Genomic DNA, 17,791 nt, shown 5'->3' on the forward strand with positions numbered 1-17,791 from the left:
TTTACAGTTTTCTTGCTCAATATGCAGATGTAATATTTTCTTTGCAGTCATTTGCTGTTATTTGGTAAATGACCAATTTTGATAGCTATTCTGTTTCTAATCAAATCCTCACAGGGACCAAGCTTCCTGCCTACAGGCAAAGGTTCTCAGGTGGCCAAGAAGAATCTCTCCAACATTGTTGCTGCCAAGACTGTCAAGGTACACAGTGTTCTACTTATGCTCTGTGTTGTTTCTGTGTGTTGGACAATCGTTATTTCCTTCTGTTGTGCTTCTGAATCTCACGGTTGTTTGTCTCCAGGCTGGAATTATAGTAAGCTATGGATATGAGATGAACTGTGTATGTACAGAATGTTTTTCTGTCATGATAAGAGCTTTAACATAGTACCTTTTAAACGTTCTCACCATCCTTAGGGTATAAAAATGGAATATTTAATTCAGAAGAGTAGATGACGATAAGACCTAAACTTCATGTATTGTATGAAGCTTTTGATTTGGGATGTAGTTGTGTTAACCTTCTCTTACATCCCTAAGTCTAACAACATCCAGTGTACACACACACACACTCCCAGACAACTCTCTGCAGAGTGGCAGTGCACCGCCTCCTTCCTACCCTCCTCTCCCACACAGTCACAGCTCAGACACAAAGAAACGCTTTGAAGTGTCAACTATTTAAAAAGTTACGCTAGCCAGACAAGATTGTCAGGCAAAATTATATGCTGGAAATCACTTTTATCGTACTCAACATTGTTTATCTTCTCCAACTGGCAAATGTCAGGCTGGAGAGTTAAACTATCTCCGATTGGAGGACAGCTTGACACGTCTGGCTAATCTGCTTCAAATGAACCGTGCATATGTAGCATTTTTCATGAGTTATTTTCCAATTTTATGCACTTACTCAAGTGTTTAAATATGTAAGAAGTTTAGAGGAAGGAGAGACAATGTGAGTGTGCTTGTTCGGATGTAGTTCAGATAAGACGAAGCGCTCTTTATCTCCATGTGATGTAATGTGCTCTGCAGCCCCTGTATGCTACAGCTGTCACCAAAATTAACTTCTGTTCCTCATGAATCCATTCAAATTGAAGTTTCTGCCCTCTCTCTGCAGACGTGACCTCAAATCTAGGCGTATGTTATTAGCACATTTATGCTGATAAAAAAAAAAGATATCATCACTGTGCGCTAACCTGCAGTGTCTCGCAATAATCCTGTTGTTCCTGTAAAGTACAGTACCCTGAAGCTCTCCCATTGCACAGGGTGATGAAATATTTGCCAGTCTGCCAAGCGCACGCGCGCGTGTGTGTGTGTATGCCTGTATGTGTGTGTGTGTGTGTGTGTGTGTGTGTGTGTGTGTGTGTGTGTGTGTGTGTGTCAGTGTCAGCACTGCTGCTCTGAGCAAAAATCCTGTCAAGAGGTCAAAGAGGTCAGGTCTGGATCAAATCTGTGTCCCGCTAAAACTGACAAGCCCCAACAGCAGAGCTGTCAGGATGCCAGCTTTGGCACTGCTGTCAGTCAGCACACATCACCAGAGCCCGATATGGGCCACTCCTGCAGGTCAGCATGGGCCCGCAAATCTGACCCATCAGCGACTTGGACAGCTGCTCTTTGGCAGGAATCAACTCTGGGTTTGTGAATCAGTGACCAAAATGTGCAAAGTTAGCTTCAGAGGCCATTACTCATATTTATACTGTTGCTGTAATTAAGGTCCTTTTCATTAGCAGGGTCCTAGTATTGCATAGATTTACTTGCATTGTGTCTTTTTGTATTGACTTCTACAGTTTGTAGTATGTGGACACCCGGACATTGTTAGTATGCCTCTTCTACAGCCTCCTGTCCTCTGGGATGGCTCCAACAAATTTGGAACCTGGCTGCAGGGATTTGCTCCCATTCAGCCACAAGTGCATTAGTGAGGTCGATGCGGGCAACAAGGTCTGGCTCACAGCTGGTGTTCCAGTTCATCCCAAAAGTGTTGGATGGGGTTGAGGTCAGGGCTCTGTGCATGCCAGTCGAGTCCAACACCAAACACAGAACAACACTTTTTCAGATATAAGCTAGAGGAGACTAGGGTTCCCTTGCCTTTATTTTTAACTTTAGCACTAATTGTTAGCAATTCCCAATGAAAGCTGTTTTTAGCTCCAACTGCTGACTGTAGAAGCTGCACTGTTTGTTGGACATCGCAATATAATTATTAGCAATTATATATCTATATGTATTAGCAACATGGCCAAGGCAGATGGTCAGCTAAAAGATACAGCCTCATCCACTGATATACATGATCAGAAGTACCATTGTTTTATAATTCATATCATGCAGTTCAGTCAGATGCAGTCTATAATTCCTAAACTCGACTCCAGTTATGTGTATTATTTTAACATATAAATTATGGCAGTAAAGACTAGTTTAAGATGGTGTAGGCTGTGATGGTACGTGACAAGGTTAGCAATTCAAACATGTTTATAAAGGCATATGTGTATATATCAGCTATGATATGCAGTCATATGTAATTAGTGCACTGTATATGTATGAGCACATTTGTGTTGATTTGCACAGATCCTGAGGGCTATTTTAATGCAGCAAACTTCAAAGCACATTCAGCAGGTCTGTGGGGGTTTCAGTAGTCGGATTGAAGCCAACTTTTTATATTCTAGTGTACAGCGTGCTCCATCATCATCATTCGCTCTCTTGTGTATATTATTATAAAACTTCTCAAAGGCTGTTTATGTGAAGCTGTATTTGTTGTTTATAGCTGAACTGCCTCAGGAAAAAAAAACACGGCTATGTCAGTTCTGTGTTTCACTAAATAGTGTCAAGCAACTACACCTCAGGTATTCTCTTAATGTCTAATGACACGTGATCAGTATTGTTTGAGGGTCACATACACACACAAACCACACAGAAAACAGGAGAGAAGTACAGATGAACTCAGGAATAAATTGGTTAGAGTTGTTGCCAGAAAATAACTTGAAATTTACATGACCTCCCTCACCCTGCCTTACAGTAGAATTTTAAAATTATTAGTAGCTTTGGTCTTATTTTCATTAATACGGCTATGAATTCCTATCTGTACATACAAAATAATTGTACTCACCACGGTCATCGCTAAGATCTGGTTCAACTTTGACGTTCTTTACTTGAAGTAGTTGTGTGCAGAGTTTTCCCATGCAATGATTTTAACATTTCTGGTGCGTTAACTTTGATATTTCCCTCTAACTACATGGTTTGGATCAACGGTTCCCAACCCAACCCTAAACTGACCTCCTAACGGGTCCAAATATAAAAAGAATCTAAGAAAGAATTTTCTTTCAATACCTGATAGTTTATCCTTTTTGGGCCTTTAAACATTCTTTAAAAGAAACAGAAAAAGAAACAGAGAAACAGAGAAAGAGAAAGAAAAATCACTCTCACTCTCAGTAAGGACATAACTTAAAACAGGGAATCACAAGTAAAAAGAGGTTGTTTTAAGGGGTCACAAGCTAAAAGTTGGGAACCACTGGTTAAGATATTGTGGCAAAACTTCTGGCAGGTTTTAGGCCCCGACACACCAAACAGACTTCAAAGAACTAGTGGTGCTGAATGCAGTGTCTCGGCCAATAAGCATCACATGTGCCAACAGTGCGGTAGTGGCCCTTAACCTTTCAGAATTTGTTGTCACTTTGTTGATTACAAGGTTAAAATAACCAACAGACAATGGTAGATAAAACTATGAATACCCAAGATAAATAATACTCAAATTCTCTCAGCATTATTAACATTCCTTTTTATATTTCTGTTATTAAAATTCCTTTAAGCAGCTTCTAACTCATTAGTTTGACTTGAGGAATTTTACTGTCCCATTATGATGTAAATGCTGTTTCACTGCAGTGGATAGACATCATGCAAATGGTAAATGTTAAATGGACTGTATTTATAAAGTGCTTTTCTAGTCTTAGAGACCATTCAAAGTGCTTTACAACACAAGTTAGCATTCACCCATTCACATACACACTCATACACTAGTGGCAGAGGTTACCCTGTAAGGCGCTAACCTGCTCATCAGGAGCGATAGCCATTCATACACACTCACACACCAATGGAAGAGCCACCAAGGGCAAATTAGGGTTCAGTGTCTTGTCCAAGGACACTTCAACATGTAGACTGCAGAGGCAGGCCCTACAGAGAGTAGGGTAATGTCATGCTGCTGACACTGCTGACCTTCCCCCTTCCCTCTACAGGTTACATTCAAAGCTGAAGACGGCAAGCCAATGGCCATCTGCCAGGTGAACGTGGAGCCAACGCCTCATGTTGTCGACCAGACCTTCCGGCTTTATCACCCCGACCTTTGCTTCCTCAAGAAAGCCATCCGCCTGCCACCCTGGCATGACCCCACAGGTTACCCCAGTTATCTCGCATGAGCCATTACTCCCTGTCCCACAGTTCCCACTCTCATTGTCTAGATTGGAGGATTTATTGCATCCTGTTTTTTTGCATAATATTGCGTTTTTTAGTATTGTTTGAATACATCTTCAGTAGGTGCACCAAACTCCTGGAGGAGCATAGACATGCACATAAATGTGCAAATTCTATTCTGCCTTTTATTTTGTCGTGTTTTTACTAAAATATCAATTGAAACAATCTTGCATTATAATACAGTTTCTATCAGGAAAAATGGGCAATAACAGCAGCGAGGCATCTCTATTTCCAGAGCAGGAAATGTAAAGCAAAAAAAAAGGAATGGATAAAATGAAGAAAATGGCACAACATCTATAGCATATATATGCATATTTATGTGTATACATGCGCGTATGCATAAACTAGAGACACAGACAGACAGATAGACATATACACAGTTGCCAAAGTACTCAAAACAGTTTCTGTGGTAGTTTCTGCCACAGACGTTGTCTCTAGGACCACTTTTGCCATGATGACACACATACACACACAAACACACAGAGACTCACAAGGTGAAAACATTACCAGCCGATGCTGATGTGTTTGGTGAATATATTACATTAGACTTGTCCTTGAGATTGCCTTGGTGTAAAACTGATTCAACCCATAAAAATTGCTTATATAAACCATCAAGCTCAGAACTTTACTGTCTGTATGTTAACCATTTTTACCCTTTCTTGTTATTGGGTGAACCAGTTGGAGACCCAAGTGCCAGGACTCGCATATCCGTACGCTGCAGTGACCCTAACATCATCTGCCAGACAAGGATGCTGGTAAGAGACTGACATTATTTTCTTACATTATCTAATAACCCACTCTAATATTAGCAAGGGATTAATTACTGAACTGATAGCTTCATCACCAGCACTTTATCCTGGCTACCCAGTCATGGCTTTTCCTGTTGCAAGTTGGTCTGATCCCTCAAAGGCTTGCCCTGAAGCCATGCCATACACTTTTAAAGTGCTAATGTGTGGGGTCTCTTTTATTTCTGCCTCTTTCTTTTCCTTTACCTCTGTGTTTTAACATCTTTCTGTCTTTCACTCTGTCTCTCTCTACAGGTACCAGGGGAGCCTCAGGATGTGTACTTGAAAGTGCCAGGGAGTCCCAGTCCACACATAAAAATGTTCTTTGTAATGGTTTTTACGTACGTATTATTTACACACACACACACACACACACACACAAACACACACACACACACACACACACACACGCACACCTTAGCCTGAAGAAGCATTCTATTTTGGACTAATTAAATTGTTCACACAGACTTGAATTAATTAACTAATCAGATGAAGGTTTGGTGGTCTGAGTGCCTGAAGTTACAGAACCCATCCTGTAGTCTTTCACATCTTCATCAGGATAACAGAAATATCACTTGTGGGTTTGTTATGCAGGGCCAATGTTTGTCTCTTATTTAAGTAATTCCACTCTGATATGAAGTTTTGACTGGTTACATATTTACTGCAAAACTTATCTGCATTAGATTAGTTGTCTATTAGAAATCGATTACCCGCCTGGACAGTTGTCAAATCCAAAATTCAGACATTTTGTAGATTATCTTTAGTTTGTTTGTTTGTTTTCTGTAATCTAATTGCCAATAAAATAAATTAATTCAAATGCTGTATGTAATCTTAAGATTAACTACTAACTAAAGTTATAAAATGAATGTAGTATGTAAAAAGTAACATTTTTGCCCCCAAACTGTAGTGAAGCGGAAGTATACAGTAGCAGAAAACAGAAACACTCAAGTAAAGTACAAGTACCTCAAAACTGTACTTAAGTACAGTACTTGAGTGAATTTACTTGCAACATTTCAATGGTTAATAAATACTGTGCAGTTCATCTATAAACATTATCTGGATGGCCATTATACAGTTGCAACTGATGCTTATAAACTTTAACAACTGCTTAATAAATAGTTTCTAAAGCATTTCATTGTTTTTTGACAGTCAAATGACTATTAACTAAAGGTTGATTAACTATAAATTTACCATTTATCATTGATAGTTATTATAGTGTTACTGAAAAAAGTGAGACACATGTACCTACTATGAATGCAAGGAAGGAGGAAGGCCTGAGGGCTGAAACATCATTAGGAACATGCACCATGTGAGCCCAATATAAATTAAAATAATAGAGTAGTTGAATGACCCCTTACCTCATTTCGACACATGGCCCCTTCTACAGACAGGTCCACAAGATGATAATGGAGAACTCTCAAACTACCAAACCAATTGACGCACAGGTAAACTGGGAGTTTTGAGATCCCTGGTGGTCTGGAGCTCTGGGCTGGTAAATGTAGTTGGAAGCTATTAAGAAATTAGAGGATCCATAAAATAAAGCATTACAGGAGCACATACTGCAATGCTGACCAGTTTAAACATTCAGAACAGCTGAATATCACTTCTCAGCACTGTCAATCAAACACTAGTAATATAGTGTTTGCCTTCAAAAACCCATATCACTTGATTTCTATTCCAAATATCCCCAAATGCTCCTTGAGTGCTGTTGTCACAGAGCAGGGCTGAGTAGGTGACTGCATCACCTCCCACACACAGCTCTCAGAGTCAGCGAGGGCCACTGAGACTGAATTCCCTGCTTCTTCAGCAGTGTGAGGAGGAGGATGATGTTGCTGCTTATTAAAATGCTAGCACAGCCGTGGATCAGCCCTCCTCATCTCCGACCTCATGCTGCTCCCGCTGCGTCTCCAGGGGCCCTCAGCTTAATTGTTCTTGATGATATTTTTCTCTGTAGTGACAAGTGGATGGCAGCACCCTCCCAGATTTGGCAGATTTACGTGCATTTCCTGGAGCGGGTGGATGTCAGCTGTGTGAGTGGCCAGCGGAGCTGTCAGTCACTGGTGCTGAGGGGGCGGCAGGCTGTTCGCAAGGTCAAATGTTTCTCATCGCACCCCCAGGAGATTGAGGTACACATCTTTGATAGGAACTTAACACTGAAGCCACATTTTGGAGTGAGTTAAATACGCAGTAACTTTGATTGTTGTCCCTAAAGAAAGCACTGACATTTCTACTGAGGCATATATCAAAATAGAAATGTGTGTCATTTCCTAATTACACCTAGTCTAATCACATCAGTGAGGGTCTAGTCATTTCGCTGAAGGTGTCAAGCCTGTGTATCAATATGTCTAATTCCCAAGAGGATACAAGCAGATCCTCTACCAGCTCTAATCTTGTGTGTGTCACAACCACTGCAGTAGAAAATCTGTTTTTTGAGGCACATATGCAGGAAAACTGACATGTATTGCTGCTCTTTTGGACACCAGCTGCTCATTAATTGGTGGAGCATCATGCATCTGCCAGTGTTGGTGCTTTGTCTCTATTTGGGTCTGCCCACACTGACCACATTTTGGATCAGGTCTAATTATTTGTGGGTCTATTAGGGCTTTATGATGGTAAAAAAAATCAGCCTGCAATTATTTTGATAGACATTGCGGTTGAGTAAAAAGTATGATGTGTGATATAATATGATTTGCAGGCCAGGGCGTCTCTGTAGCACAACAGTGCTACAGATATAATGGAACATTGTGACACATTTTACCTTTTTCAAAAAACTACTGCTCCTGTAATTTGGATATCACACTTGGTGATATTGTGAGTTTGATAATAGATGGATTAATTGTCCAGGCCCAATTTGTACATGGTTGTGCTATCCTCCGTTCCTTTTAGATTTGGTTTATTCGGTTTGTGGAAAGTTCTATTTGATTCTTCATGACCGCCAGAAACACATGATACCCATCCGCACTGTAGTGACATAGTAGAGCATGGATACCTAACAAAAATTTCCAAATGATGTCCAGGTTTGGATCTGTTTCGGTCAGATCCTATATATGAAATATATGTACAAATATTTATATCTCAGAAAGCATTTTTCATGGTAATCTACACTGTACATATCTGTATCAGGGTAAACAGGCAAGCTGTAACCATGGTAATTATGCACACACCTTTTATTTTTGTCATTTCATCAATACTAGAAAGGCAACTGTAGCAATTAACAAAGTATCACCATGCTCATTCATATTTTAAGATGCTACAAAAAGTACAAGAAAGTACAAGGAGTCGTTGCAATTGAGGTGATACACCGTCTCATCTTTTTAGATCGTTGCAAGTTTCAACTCATCTCATCGCAGATCTTTGGTCTGAATAGTACTATAACTGTGTCAGGCTTGAGTCAGGGTCAGTTGTTAAAAAAAACAACTCAATTTTGGGTTGGGCTTGGTGACAATTCTCTCGAACTCGGTCGGGATCTGACTGGAAAATGCAGCCCAAGCCGCACACTAATACATACTTGACTCTCATTTGGAGTTGCAATTTGAAAAAAGATAACAGTGGTAGTGTTTAAGGTGGTAAACTACGTCTGGGTGGCCAAACCTGTTCCCTTGGAGGGCCTAAATGAAACTTAATGGGGGGCTGTGGGCCAAAAACAAACACTTATTGTAATGTATTGTATCGTTAGGATGCAAAAACGCACTAGGATCCCAAGTTCCCTCAATTGACTGACTGTCTGCACGTTCGGTGGGCCACATCTTATTTTTGGCCCACAAGCCCTTCACTGGGCAGTGAGGCGTTGGTGCAAGTTACGTTGCTCTGTCTTCCCTTTGGAAATGACTTCAGTGTTTTAAGTGGGACAAAACACAGCTGGCACAAATGTGAAGCAACATACAGAAACGACAAAAAGTGGAATCAAAACAGCTCAAATCTTACCTCGAATCCTTGATACCTAATGAGACGTTGAGAGCTTTGTTTTTGACATATTTTTCTGTATTAGCAATTTTCAATCCGCATAACCAAATGTGATTTCATGCAAATTGTTCTCTTAGCAGCAGGAAACAATGGCACGGCTACAGTCTCTTTTGTAATAACCCCAGGTTAAAATTCAAGTCATTATCTAGAATGTATAAATGCAGATTGACATAATGGGTCTTTTCATGTCATTTCATTTTATTAGGTTCCCCCATTACCTCCTGCAATCATGTCATGTTGGGACACAGTTTGACACAATCTGCAGTGCCTCTATGCTCTCTGAACATATGAAAATATGTTCCAGGAGTGTCAGATTGCCTTCTCTTCTAACATAGACCGTTTCTTATTCATAACTGGGTACAAGAGGGAAGAAGGTTTGACAATGCTTCTCACTCAGAGCTGCTGTAAAAGGGGCATTTCATATTACTCACTCACATTCAAAAAAAGAAAAAACGTTGACGGACTGTCACAGCCACCATGGGTGCATGCAGTACGACCCAAACGTTCTCTCCCTGAAGAATCAGGGTACGAGCTGCAAACGCGACTGATGTTTTTTTAAAAGATTTCACCGTGTGCATCAGCGGCCGCTTTGATCTGACTCTCGGCAGGTTAGCTCACTGTGGAACGCATCGGAGGAGTCTTATAAAACAGGATAAAGCTCACCGCCAGAGAATAGCTTTGCTTTTCTCAACAGATTGAAAAGGAGCTGCGCACTAAATCTCATTCTCACATCCTTGTGTCTCTCCGTCACTTTTTCCACGACTTTCTCTCATTTCATTGTCTGCCGCCTCTCTTTGCTGCTTTCAATGAACCTCATTCGCCCTCTTCCCTCACCCACTCTCTCCTGTAATCTGTACACCTTCTTTATTTTCTTCTGACTCTTTTAACTACCTTTTCCTATTAATTCTGTCCATTTCTAGACCTTTTATATTTACCTCTCCTATAAAATGTCTCTCTTTTCCTTCATACTGTGTCTTTCTCATTCTCACAACACACCTAATCAACAACATCTCTATACTTTAATGCCAAACCTAATCACCCTTTACCTTCTCTGTAGGTGGACCCAGACAGTGTGTTCATTCTGCCTCCTGCAGCAGTGCAGGAACTCCAGCTGAAGGTGCAACCATGGCGGGCAGGAAGTCGCTTCTTGTATGTAAACGCAGTGGACGTGGAGCACCGGCGGTTAATCACCGCCTGGCTGCTCTGTCTCAACGTCCACCGACCCGTACTGTCAAAGGTATGTTGTAAGGTTACTGCTTAAAATGGTAACATGTGGTTTGTTATTATGTCTTCATCTTCAGTGTAAGTACTTGCACTGCAATCCTCTCAGATCAAACAATGTGGACATGATTCTCTGATTTTAAGATTCAGCTCTCACTACTGCTCTCATGTGATATGATGGACAGCTCAAACCTTAAAGGAACTTATAACTCAAAGCCACTGGTGACACAGCACCACATTCAGTGCTTATTGAACCAGTCTAGTGATTTCCAGGGTCAGTCGGACATTCCCATTCCCTTTATAGCAAGTGTAAAGTGAAAGCTAAGGACAGTACTCAAAGCCAATCCCCTCTCTAAGTGCTGTCTGCCTATCAAAGTTTACATTACAGTGAAGTGTCTGAATAACGTTTTTTCCTCTCATATTCGAGTCCTGCTGGTGATGTATTAGTCTAAACTTTTGGTCTGAGAGAAAAATGTGATATATAAGCAGCACAGTGGAGCTTTTCTAGAAGTGGCCAAATGATTTAATGACAAAGCAGTTATGGAACTAACTGTCCGCGTGCGTGCGTGTGTATGCAGGCGTTTGAAGTGTCCGTTCCAGTTGGCGGCTGGCGTGGCAACTCCAGGAAAATCACCTACATCAATCCCTACACCAGCAGCCGCACGTTTCTGCTCCGCTCGGACCATCCAGACCTGCTTCAGTTCAAAGAGGATAAATTCCAGGTGAGATAAGACAGGAAGTCATGCCGTTTCTCTCACTCTCTCTGAAATCAATACCTTGATTAACGCCGAAGGGATCCTTCATCCTTGACAAGAGCTTGTCTTTGTTGTTGAAGTGAAATGAAGCCTTGCATCAGTACAGGTAGTTTCATGGGATTAATGGTACCTTGCATAGTTAACACCCTGTAAGTAATTAGCTTTAAAGGGGAGGGCTATTGACCAATGGAAGGAGTCCCTTTCAATCAGCTTGTTTTAATCCTATTCAGAATAAAATAATGTAAATAGCGGACACTTCTTCAAACCTACTGGTCAGTTTTAGAGCTATCATAGTACTGCAGTGGAATTGAGTTATTATTGACAGCTTTTTCACATTTCAGATTCCATTTAAAATTCTACTGTATCTTAAACTTAGACAGTGATGATAATGTCAGGAAGCTGATGTAGAAGAGGAAAATGTAAATTAACAAATTATACCAAAGACTTATTTGGGCTTTTTCGCCTACTTTAACTTAATGACATCACATCTGTATGTAAACAAGTCACAATACCAAGCAGTTTACGATATTAAGTCTGAATTCCTATTGAGCACACAGAATATATTCTGTGAAAGTATTTCACAGAATATATTCCAATCATGCAACAGAACAAACTGTATTCATTATGAATGCCTGCTGTAGAGCTAGCTACAGCGATGAGTCTTTTCACTGACTGAAAATGAGCTTTTGACGCTTCCTGGGGCTTTTTGTGAGTATGATTAGGTTGCTTCTGTTAAATAGTTTCACATTCTCTCCTCTTCTCTTCACAGTGACACCACAAACTTTTCAGTTTGTCCATGTATTGTCTGTTATAGAGTGTAAAACCCGCCAAAATCAAACCCAAGGCTACTGCATCCACATTCACAATGTGTACTGAAAATTAAAATGAATACTAAGTGATCCTTTTCATTTGGTACAAAAGAGAAAGGCGCAAGGTAAAACTAACGACCTGCTATAATATAGTAATTAAAATGAGGAGTGTATAGCTACAAAGCATCTGTTACCCCATCGATGATGAATATGCTCATAAAGCAAGAACAATTTGACAATACACCTCTAAACCTTATTGTAAATGTAGCTGCTGAAGAACAGGTTGCTTAATGACTCTGCACAGCCTGTATTGCCTGTATAGCGTGAGCAGCTTCATTGCTCCATCTGTGTCTGCACAGGATTCGTTCAGGCACAGTATTGATTGTAGGTTCTCTGCGATTTGGCAGCCCAACTCACAATCAGTATAATTACACATGTGTAAAGGCAATATTAGACTTGAAATGTAAAAATACCATGAATTGATTATTTCTATCTGAATACAGCAGCGTCACGCAGCCTCGCAACCTCTCGCTCTTTCCTGGAAGTTATAGCGACGGGTGACCAAATTAAATGCAATGTCACTGTGAATGAAAATGACAGATTTCTCTGGGTTTGAACATTGTTGGAAACATTTATGATAATATAAGTACAGAACTCACCAAAGTATTCAGGTCAAGTTGTTTTTAGACATTCTAAAGCAACATTATGTACAAATTGGTGTTGTGCGACTTATAGCCCGCCCCCCACTTTCTTAATGCAACACCCAGGTGTAACGTCCAAGATGTAATGTATAGGCGCTGACTAGAAACGAAACTCATTACATCATAACAATGTTATATGTTGAAAACTTGTATGTTGAAGTAAACATGTATGTAACACTGTGTTCCTACCCTCTCACTGAAGTTACACAGTGCAGAGACAAGTGATAGAGGGGCGGAGTGTCTGAGACAGAGACATCATTCACCATTCACCCTGTTAAGACACTGTACCATCAAAATGATTCTGAATTATTTTAACAAAAAGTTACATAATGCTGCTTTAATGCAGAAATGTTACATAATATGTCTTTAAAATAGAAGCGTACTTGTTCCATCAGACGTACATGAGACAAACAACTAAAAAAGCCTCCTGTTGTACACAGACCTTGTTGTGCGTCTTGTCCATTTAAACTGCGTCAGTTATGATGGAGCTGTAGTGCAGGCAGAGTGCAATACAGCTGCATCCAGTGGACATGACGAGGAGACAATTTAGTATTGGATTATTTCAGCAATGTCACACAATGACATTTTTTTTACCTGTTATCAGCTTCAAAATCAGTTTTGGTTCCCTCTCAGCTAAAATCATGAATTGGCTTCGCCGCAACACACTGTTAAACTTTGAGGGAAAAGTTTTGACCGACATGCTGATTGTGACAAATAAAAACATTTGTGTGCGGCAGCAACCTTTAGTGTTAACTGTATCAGCAAAGAAAATATGTTTTTGACTCTCCTGTCATCTTGACAGGTGAGGAAGAGACATCAGTTATTTCAGGCCTCTCATGTTGACAGTTCGTTCCTCAGCTGTTAGACAAGTGAATGATGTCCTTGTTTGCCTATAGAACGAAACAGGAGAATATAACAGAGTCATTACTGCCATTGGTTTATTGTTATGTTGTCAGTGCCAGTGCCTCTAATGGCTGATTCACTCACACGCACAGACACCAGAGCCGCTGCTGTCATTGCCTTTCATTTGCTGGGGTGTGTTAAATGGCAAACCAAATGGAAAAGCAGCATTTTAAATTAACAGATAAATGAATGGGATGCAATGAGAGTCTGTTCCCACATAAACTATTTAAGAGTCTCGCTGCTGCTGTCCAGAAGACACTGCATCACTTCGACAGAAGGAGGCAGAGAGTGAAAAACAGCCATTGTTTTATTCCATCTTGTCAGCGAGGCTCCAGGTGTCTTATAAAGAATTTACTGTGCCCGCAGCATTAAGCAAATGTGGAGACACTTTTCTCTTTTTTGCCGTAACTACCCCGCTGTGATAAAATCCGCTGTCAGAAGGGAAAGCAAAGCAGGGATCAATACTGCTGTGCTTTTGGGGAAGATTACAGCATAAATCCTCAAAATTGACCCATATATTCATTGCTGGCTATTACAGAAAATACAAGAAGACAGTTCTGGTCTGATTGAAATACTGAAGGAAGGGAAAAAATGACCAAATAAAGACTTTTTGCACATAAAAAAAGCAGTAAAACTTTAAGCAATGTGTGCCTTTATTATAAAAGAATCATCAACGTTGCACTTTGGATGGAGAGGTGGTAATTTGGAAGAAAAACAAAGAGTATGAGGTCAAGAGGTTATAAGGATGAATCATACAAATCATCAACAAACTGTTTGTTCATGTAATGACGTCCTAGCTTCAGACTCCCCCTGTTACTGTATATTAGTCAGTGGAAACCCACAGCGAGGGTGTGGAATAAACTTTACTCTATATACAGGACAATTATTACATTGCTATGAAACAACAACAACAACAACAACAACACATGATGCACTTTAGCACTTCAGTATCTTGTTCTAAAACCAGTGCTATTCCTGCTGCCCCTCTTAAAGTTGGGGGTTTTAAAATGTTGTGTCTTTGCACAAATGAGAGAAATGACACCAAATCTGTTGGAAAGCTGTTTTGAAGTGAACAAGTTGCTCCAAAGTCACTGACACAAATACTGTTTGAGAGGCAACGATGGAACATCATGACCCGACATAAGATAGGAAGAAACAAGTTTTTACTCTTACGTTACGTGTGTGTTTGCATGTGCATGCTTGCATGTGTCTTTGAAGTTCTCTGAGGAGGGAATGTGACTCGACATGGGCATTGTGAAGGTTCAAAGTTCGATCTCTTGTCTGATGTATCAATGATATGAAAATGACACGTGCCAAAATAGTTGCTGTAGCATCCAATTGAAAGAAGTTAGCCCAGACTTTTAATTAGTTCTTTGCAGGCCATAAACCAACGTGCATATTAAACAGAGCATTACCTTAATTCATTACTCTGTATGTACCAAAAGTTAGCAAAATACATTCTCAAAACTGTTGGACACATAAATGCACTTAACATACCTTGTTGCCACTCTTGACAGGAGCTAAACTCTTTATCTTGCTCTCCCCATTTTTCTTTTATCATCGTTTCCTTCCTTATGCTTACTGTTAGCTTTCTGCACCGTTTGCTCGGTTTCTACCGTCATATTCAGTTTTTTACGTGCATTCAGAGTCCTTTCAAAATAACAGGAAGTAACAAAATAAAAGCATATAAAAGTGCATAACAAATGTAAACTCCACACCAGGGTCCTTAACAGTTGCGATTCACGATAGATGAGAGTATACTGGAATCACTTTACCTTACATTTTGTTAAGAAACAAATATGTTTTACTGCATTACAAATATGACACATCCTTTCATCCAAACAATCTGAAATAAAATATTAATGCACCTCATCTCCCTGTTCTTTAGTTTGGAATCCGTGTGAGTATCTACACACATTCGATTTAACTGTTTTTTGTGGGGATACTATGTGCAAGCTGAGCCTTCATGTTTGTTGACAGGCTTAAGATTTTTAAATCTTCAAAGCCTGTCCGAAAGATGCAGGCTCCCTCCTTGTAGCAATTCAAAATACATTGGAAAATCAATATAGTGTTGTATGTTGTTGCGCTAGCTAGCTTATTTAACTATTTTAAGTAACTTGTGTGAGGATAGTCATGATTATGCCCATCCTGATTAAAAAAATTCACCACAATCAAGTTATTGTGAGTGTTTTTATCGTGATCCATGATAAATTCTTATATGCTCACATCCCAAATTAAGAGATATGACTTAGACTTAGACTTTTCTTTATTGTCATTCAAAAGTATACCTCACAGTGCAGATCAGAACGAAATTTTGTTGCATTTGGCTCAGTGTAGCACAGGATATTGACAGCAGCAAGTATTTCCAATAATAAATCAAATAAAATAAAAAACTGTACACATAAATACTATATAAAATATAAATATATATATATATAAAAAATCATATAATATAATAAATAAACATAATAATAATAATAATAAATATAATAAAATAATAAAATAAAATAATATATGTAACCCGATCCTGTGTTTTATTTATAGTATCAATGGCAATATCCTTCTTTCCCTTTTGACTTATTCATTTATTCACTTTTCTTCTTCTCTTCCTCTGTAGACACTGACTAAAACACATCATTGAAGGAATTTGAAGTTTTAACATATCATTACTAAGTCACTGTTGATTACACATTACACATTTTAATGACGACTAAGGCATTTAGACTGGTTCACTATAAACACTCTGCAATTTTGTCTGCCACTGGGCACAAAATCTCTGGGAAAATGAAGCTGACTGACATCACACCACACTTCAAAATAACACATTCAGAATCATAGGAGGGGAAGTTAAAAACACATTTTATTCAGCATGACTCTGTAATAATAAATTATTATTATTAATAATAATTTATGTAAAACTAATAGTTTTTTTAGATAAATAACGCTTGAACAGATAAAACTAATTTTAAACTAAATGGATACCCCAAAAATCAAATCAAGTCATAAAATTCTCAAACATTCCCTCTACATTTTACAATACTGATTATATGCAAAGAAGGAGGATAAATAGAGTCTTTGTATGTGGACATGGTTAAATCAGTGCAGTGTTATGAGCTCAAGAGAAAGAACGAATCATCAACTCACCCTCGGGAAGCGCTCAGATGAATATGAAGCATTGTTTGTTGTGTTCGCTTTGTTCAGATCGGCGGGGGAGAGAGCTACTCCATCGGACTAAGATTCGCCCCCAGCCAGAGTCCCGGCTCAATGGAGATCCTCGTCTACGTGAACAACCTGGAGGAGAAGACGGAGGAGACGTTCTGTGTAAAAGTCAACTACTCGTGAATATACTCATGAATACAGCGAGTTACAACTGCTTCCTGAATGTTGACTGATTTGTGTTTCAGGTGTATTTTCTGAGCGTTAAATGAACTAAAATGAGTAAAAATGAGCTTTAATTTTTCTACTTGGTGTTTGGAATTTTGTATTATTATATTTTTAGACAGAAATAAACTTTCTTTTGTAATCACATGTATTGTTTATGTTTTGTTTTCAGGTCTTTTGTACAGGGATGAATGAATGCGAGGGTTTGTGCTGCTTCATGAACTTCAAACATACACTTGAACACAACACCTACTTTACTTTTACTTTACTATACACCAAAGCAAAGTAGAGACTGAAATTAAAAGTATTTCTATGCATTTAAGAGAAATTTAGGGTGCAAAAAAAAAACATGTTCAAAAGTAACTAAATATATACATGATTTTGTGTTTTGTTATCAGCAAAGCAGCGCCAAAAGAAAATCCAACCACCAACACCACTAAATCTTGATTGTGATCCGTCCCCTTCCGAAATGTCCAGCAAATGTCTGACAATAGGTGGTCCAAGGGTGAAGGCAATAACATTTTATCGACTTTAATTACCCTGCAAACCCACTTGAATGCCACTTGATGGTTGAGTTTTAATCTCAGACAAGCCGGGGGTCTGCTCTCGTACGTCCCCTCGCCTCCTAAACAACTTATCTTCATCACCGGCATTATTAGAAACAGTGTCGTAATGAGGTATGACTTTCCAGCGAGGCACACATCTCTTCACGTCGCCCTCATTAACACCAGCAGCCTCTTAAAGCCCTGTGTCCTCCTCCTCTTCCTCCCCGCTCTGCTGTGTGTCTCGCTGTCTGAGGCACGGCGAGAGAGAGAGAGAGTGAAGGCCGTGCA

The 17,791-nt window shown here is 39.6% G+C and overlaps 1 protein-coding gene across 1 annotated transcript in view; it reads left to right on the forward strand.

Annotated features, from left to right (window-relative positions):
- nphp4 (nephronophthisis 4) overlaps positions 1-17,020 on the forward strand; it is a 176,400-nt gene extending 159,380 nt beyond the window's left edge. Inside the window, exons 22-29 of the mRNA XM_073470631.1 lie at positions 115-198; positions 4,206-4,362; positions 5,119-5,195; positions 5,481-5,566; positions 7,180-7,351; positions 10,246-10,425; positions 10,988-11,131; positions 16,779-17,020. Coding sequence (XP_073326732.1) covers positions 115-198; positions 4,206-4,362; positions 5,119-5,195; positions 5,481-5,566; positions 7,180-7,351; positions 10,246-10,425; positions 10,988-11,131; positions 16,779-16,919 — 1,041 coding nt within the window. The 3' untranslated portion in view covers positions 16,920-17,020. The remainder of the gene's footprint in view (positions 1-114; positions 199-4,205; positions 4,363-5,118; positions 5,196-5,480; positions 5,567-7,179; positions 7,352-10,245; positions 10,426-10,987; positions 11,132-16,778) is intronic.
- Positions 17,021-17,791: the final 771 nt, after the last annotated feature.

The sequence above is a fragment of the Pagrus major genome, chromosome 7, assembly GCF_040436345.1.
Source record: "Pagrus major chromosome 7, Pma_NU_1.0".
Taxonomy (NCBI): Eukaryota; Metazoa; Chordata; class Actinopteri; order Spariformes; family Sparidae; genus Pagrus; species Pagrus major.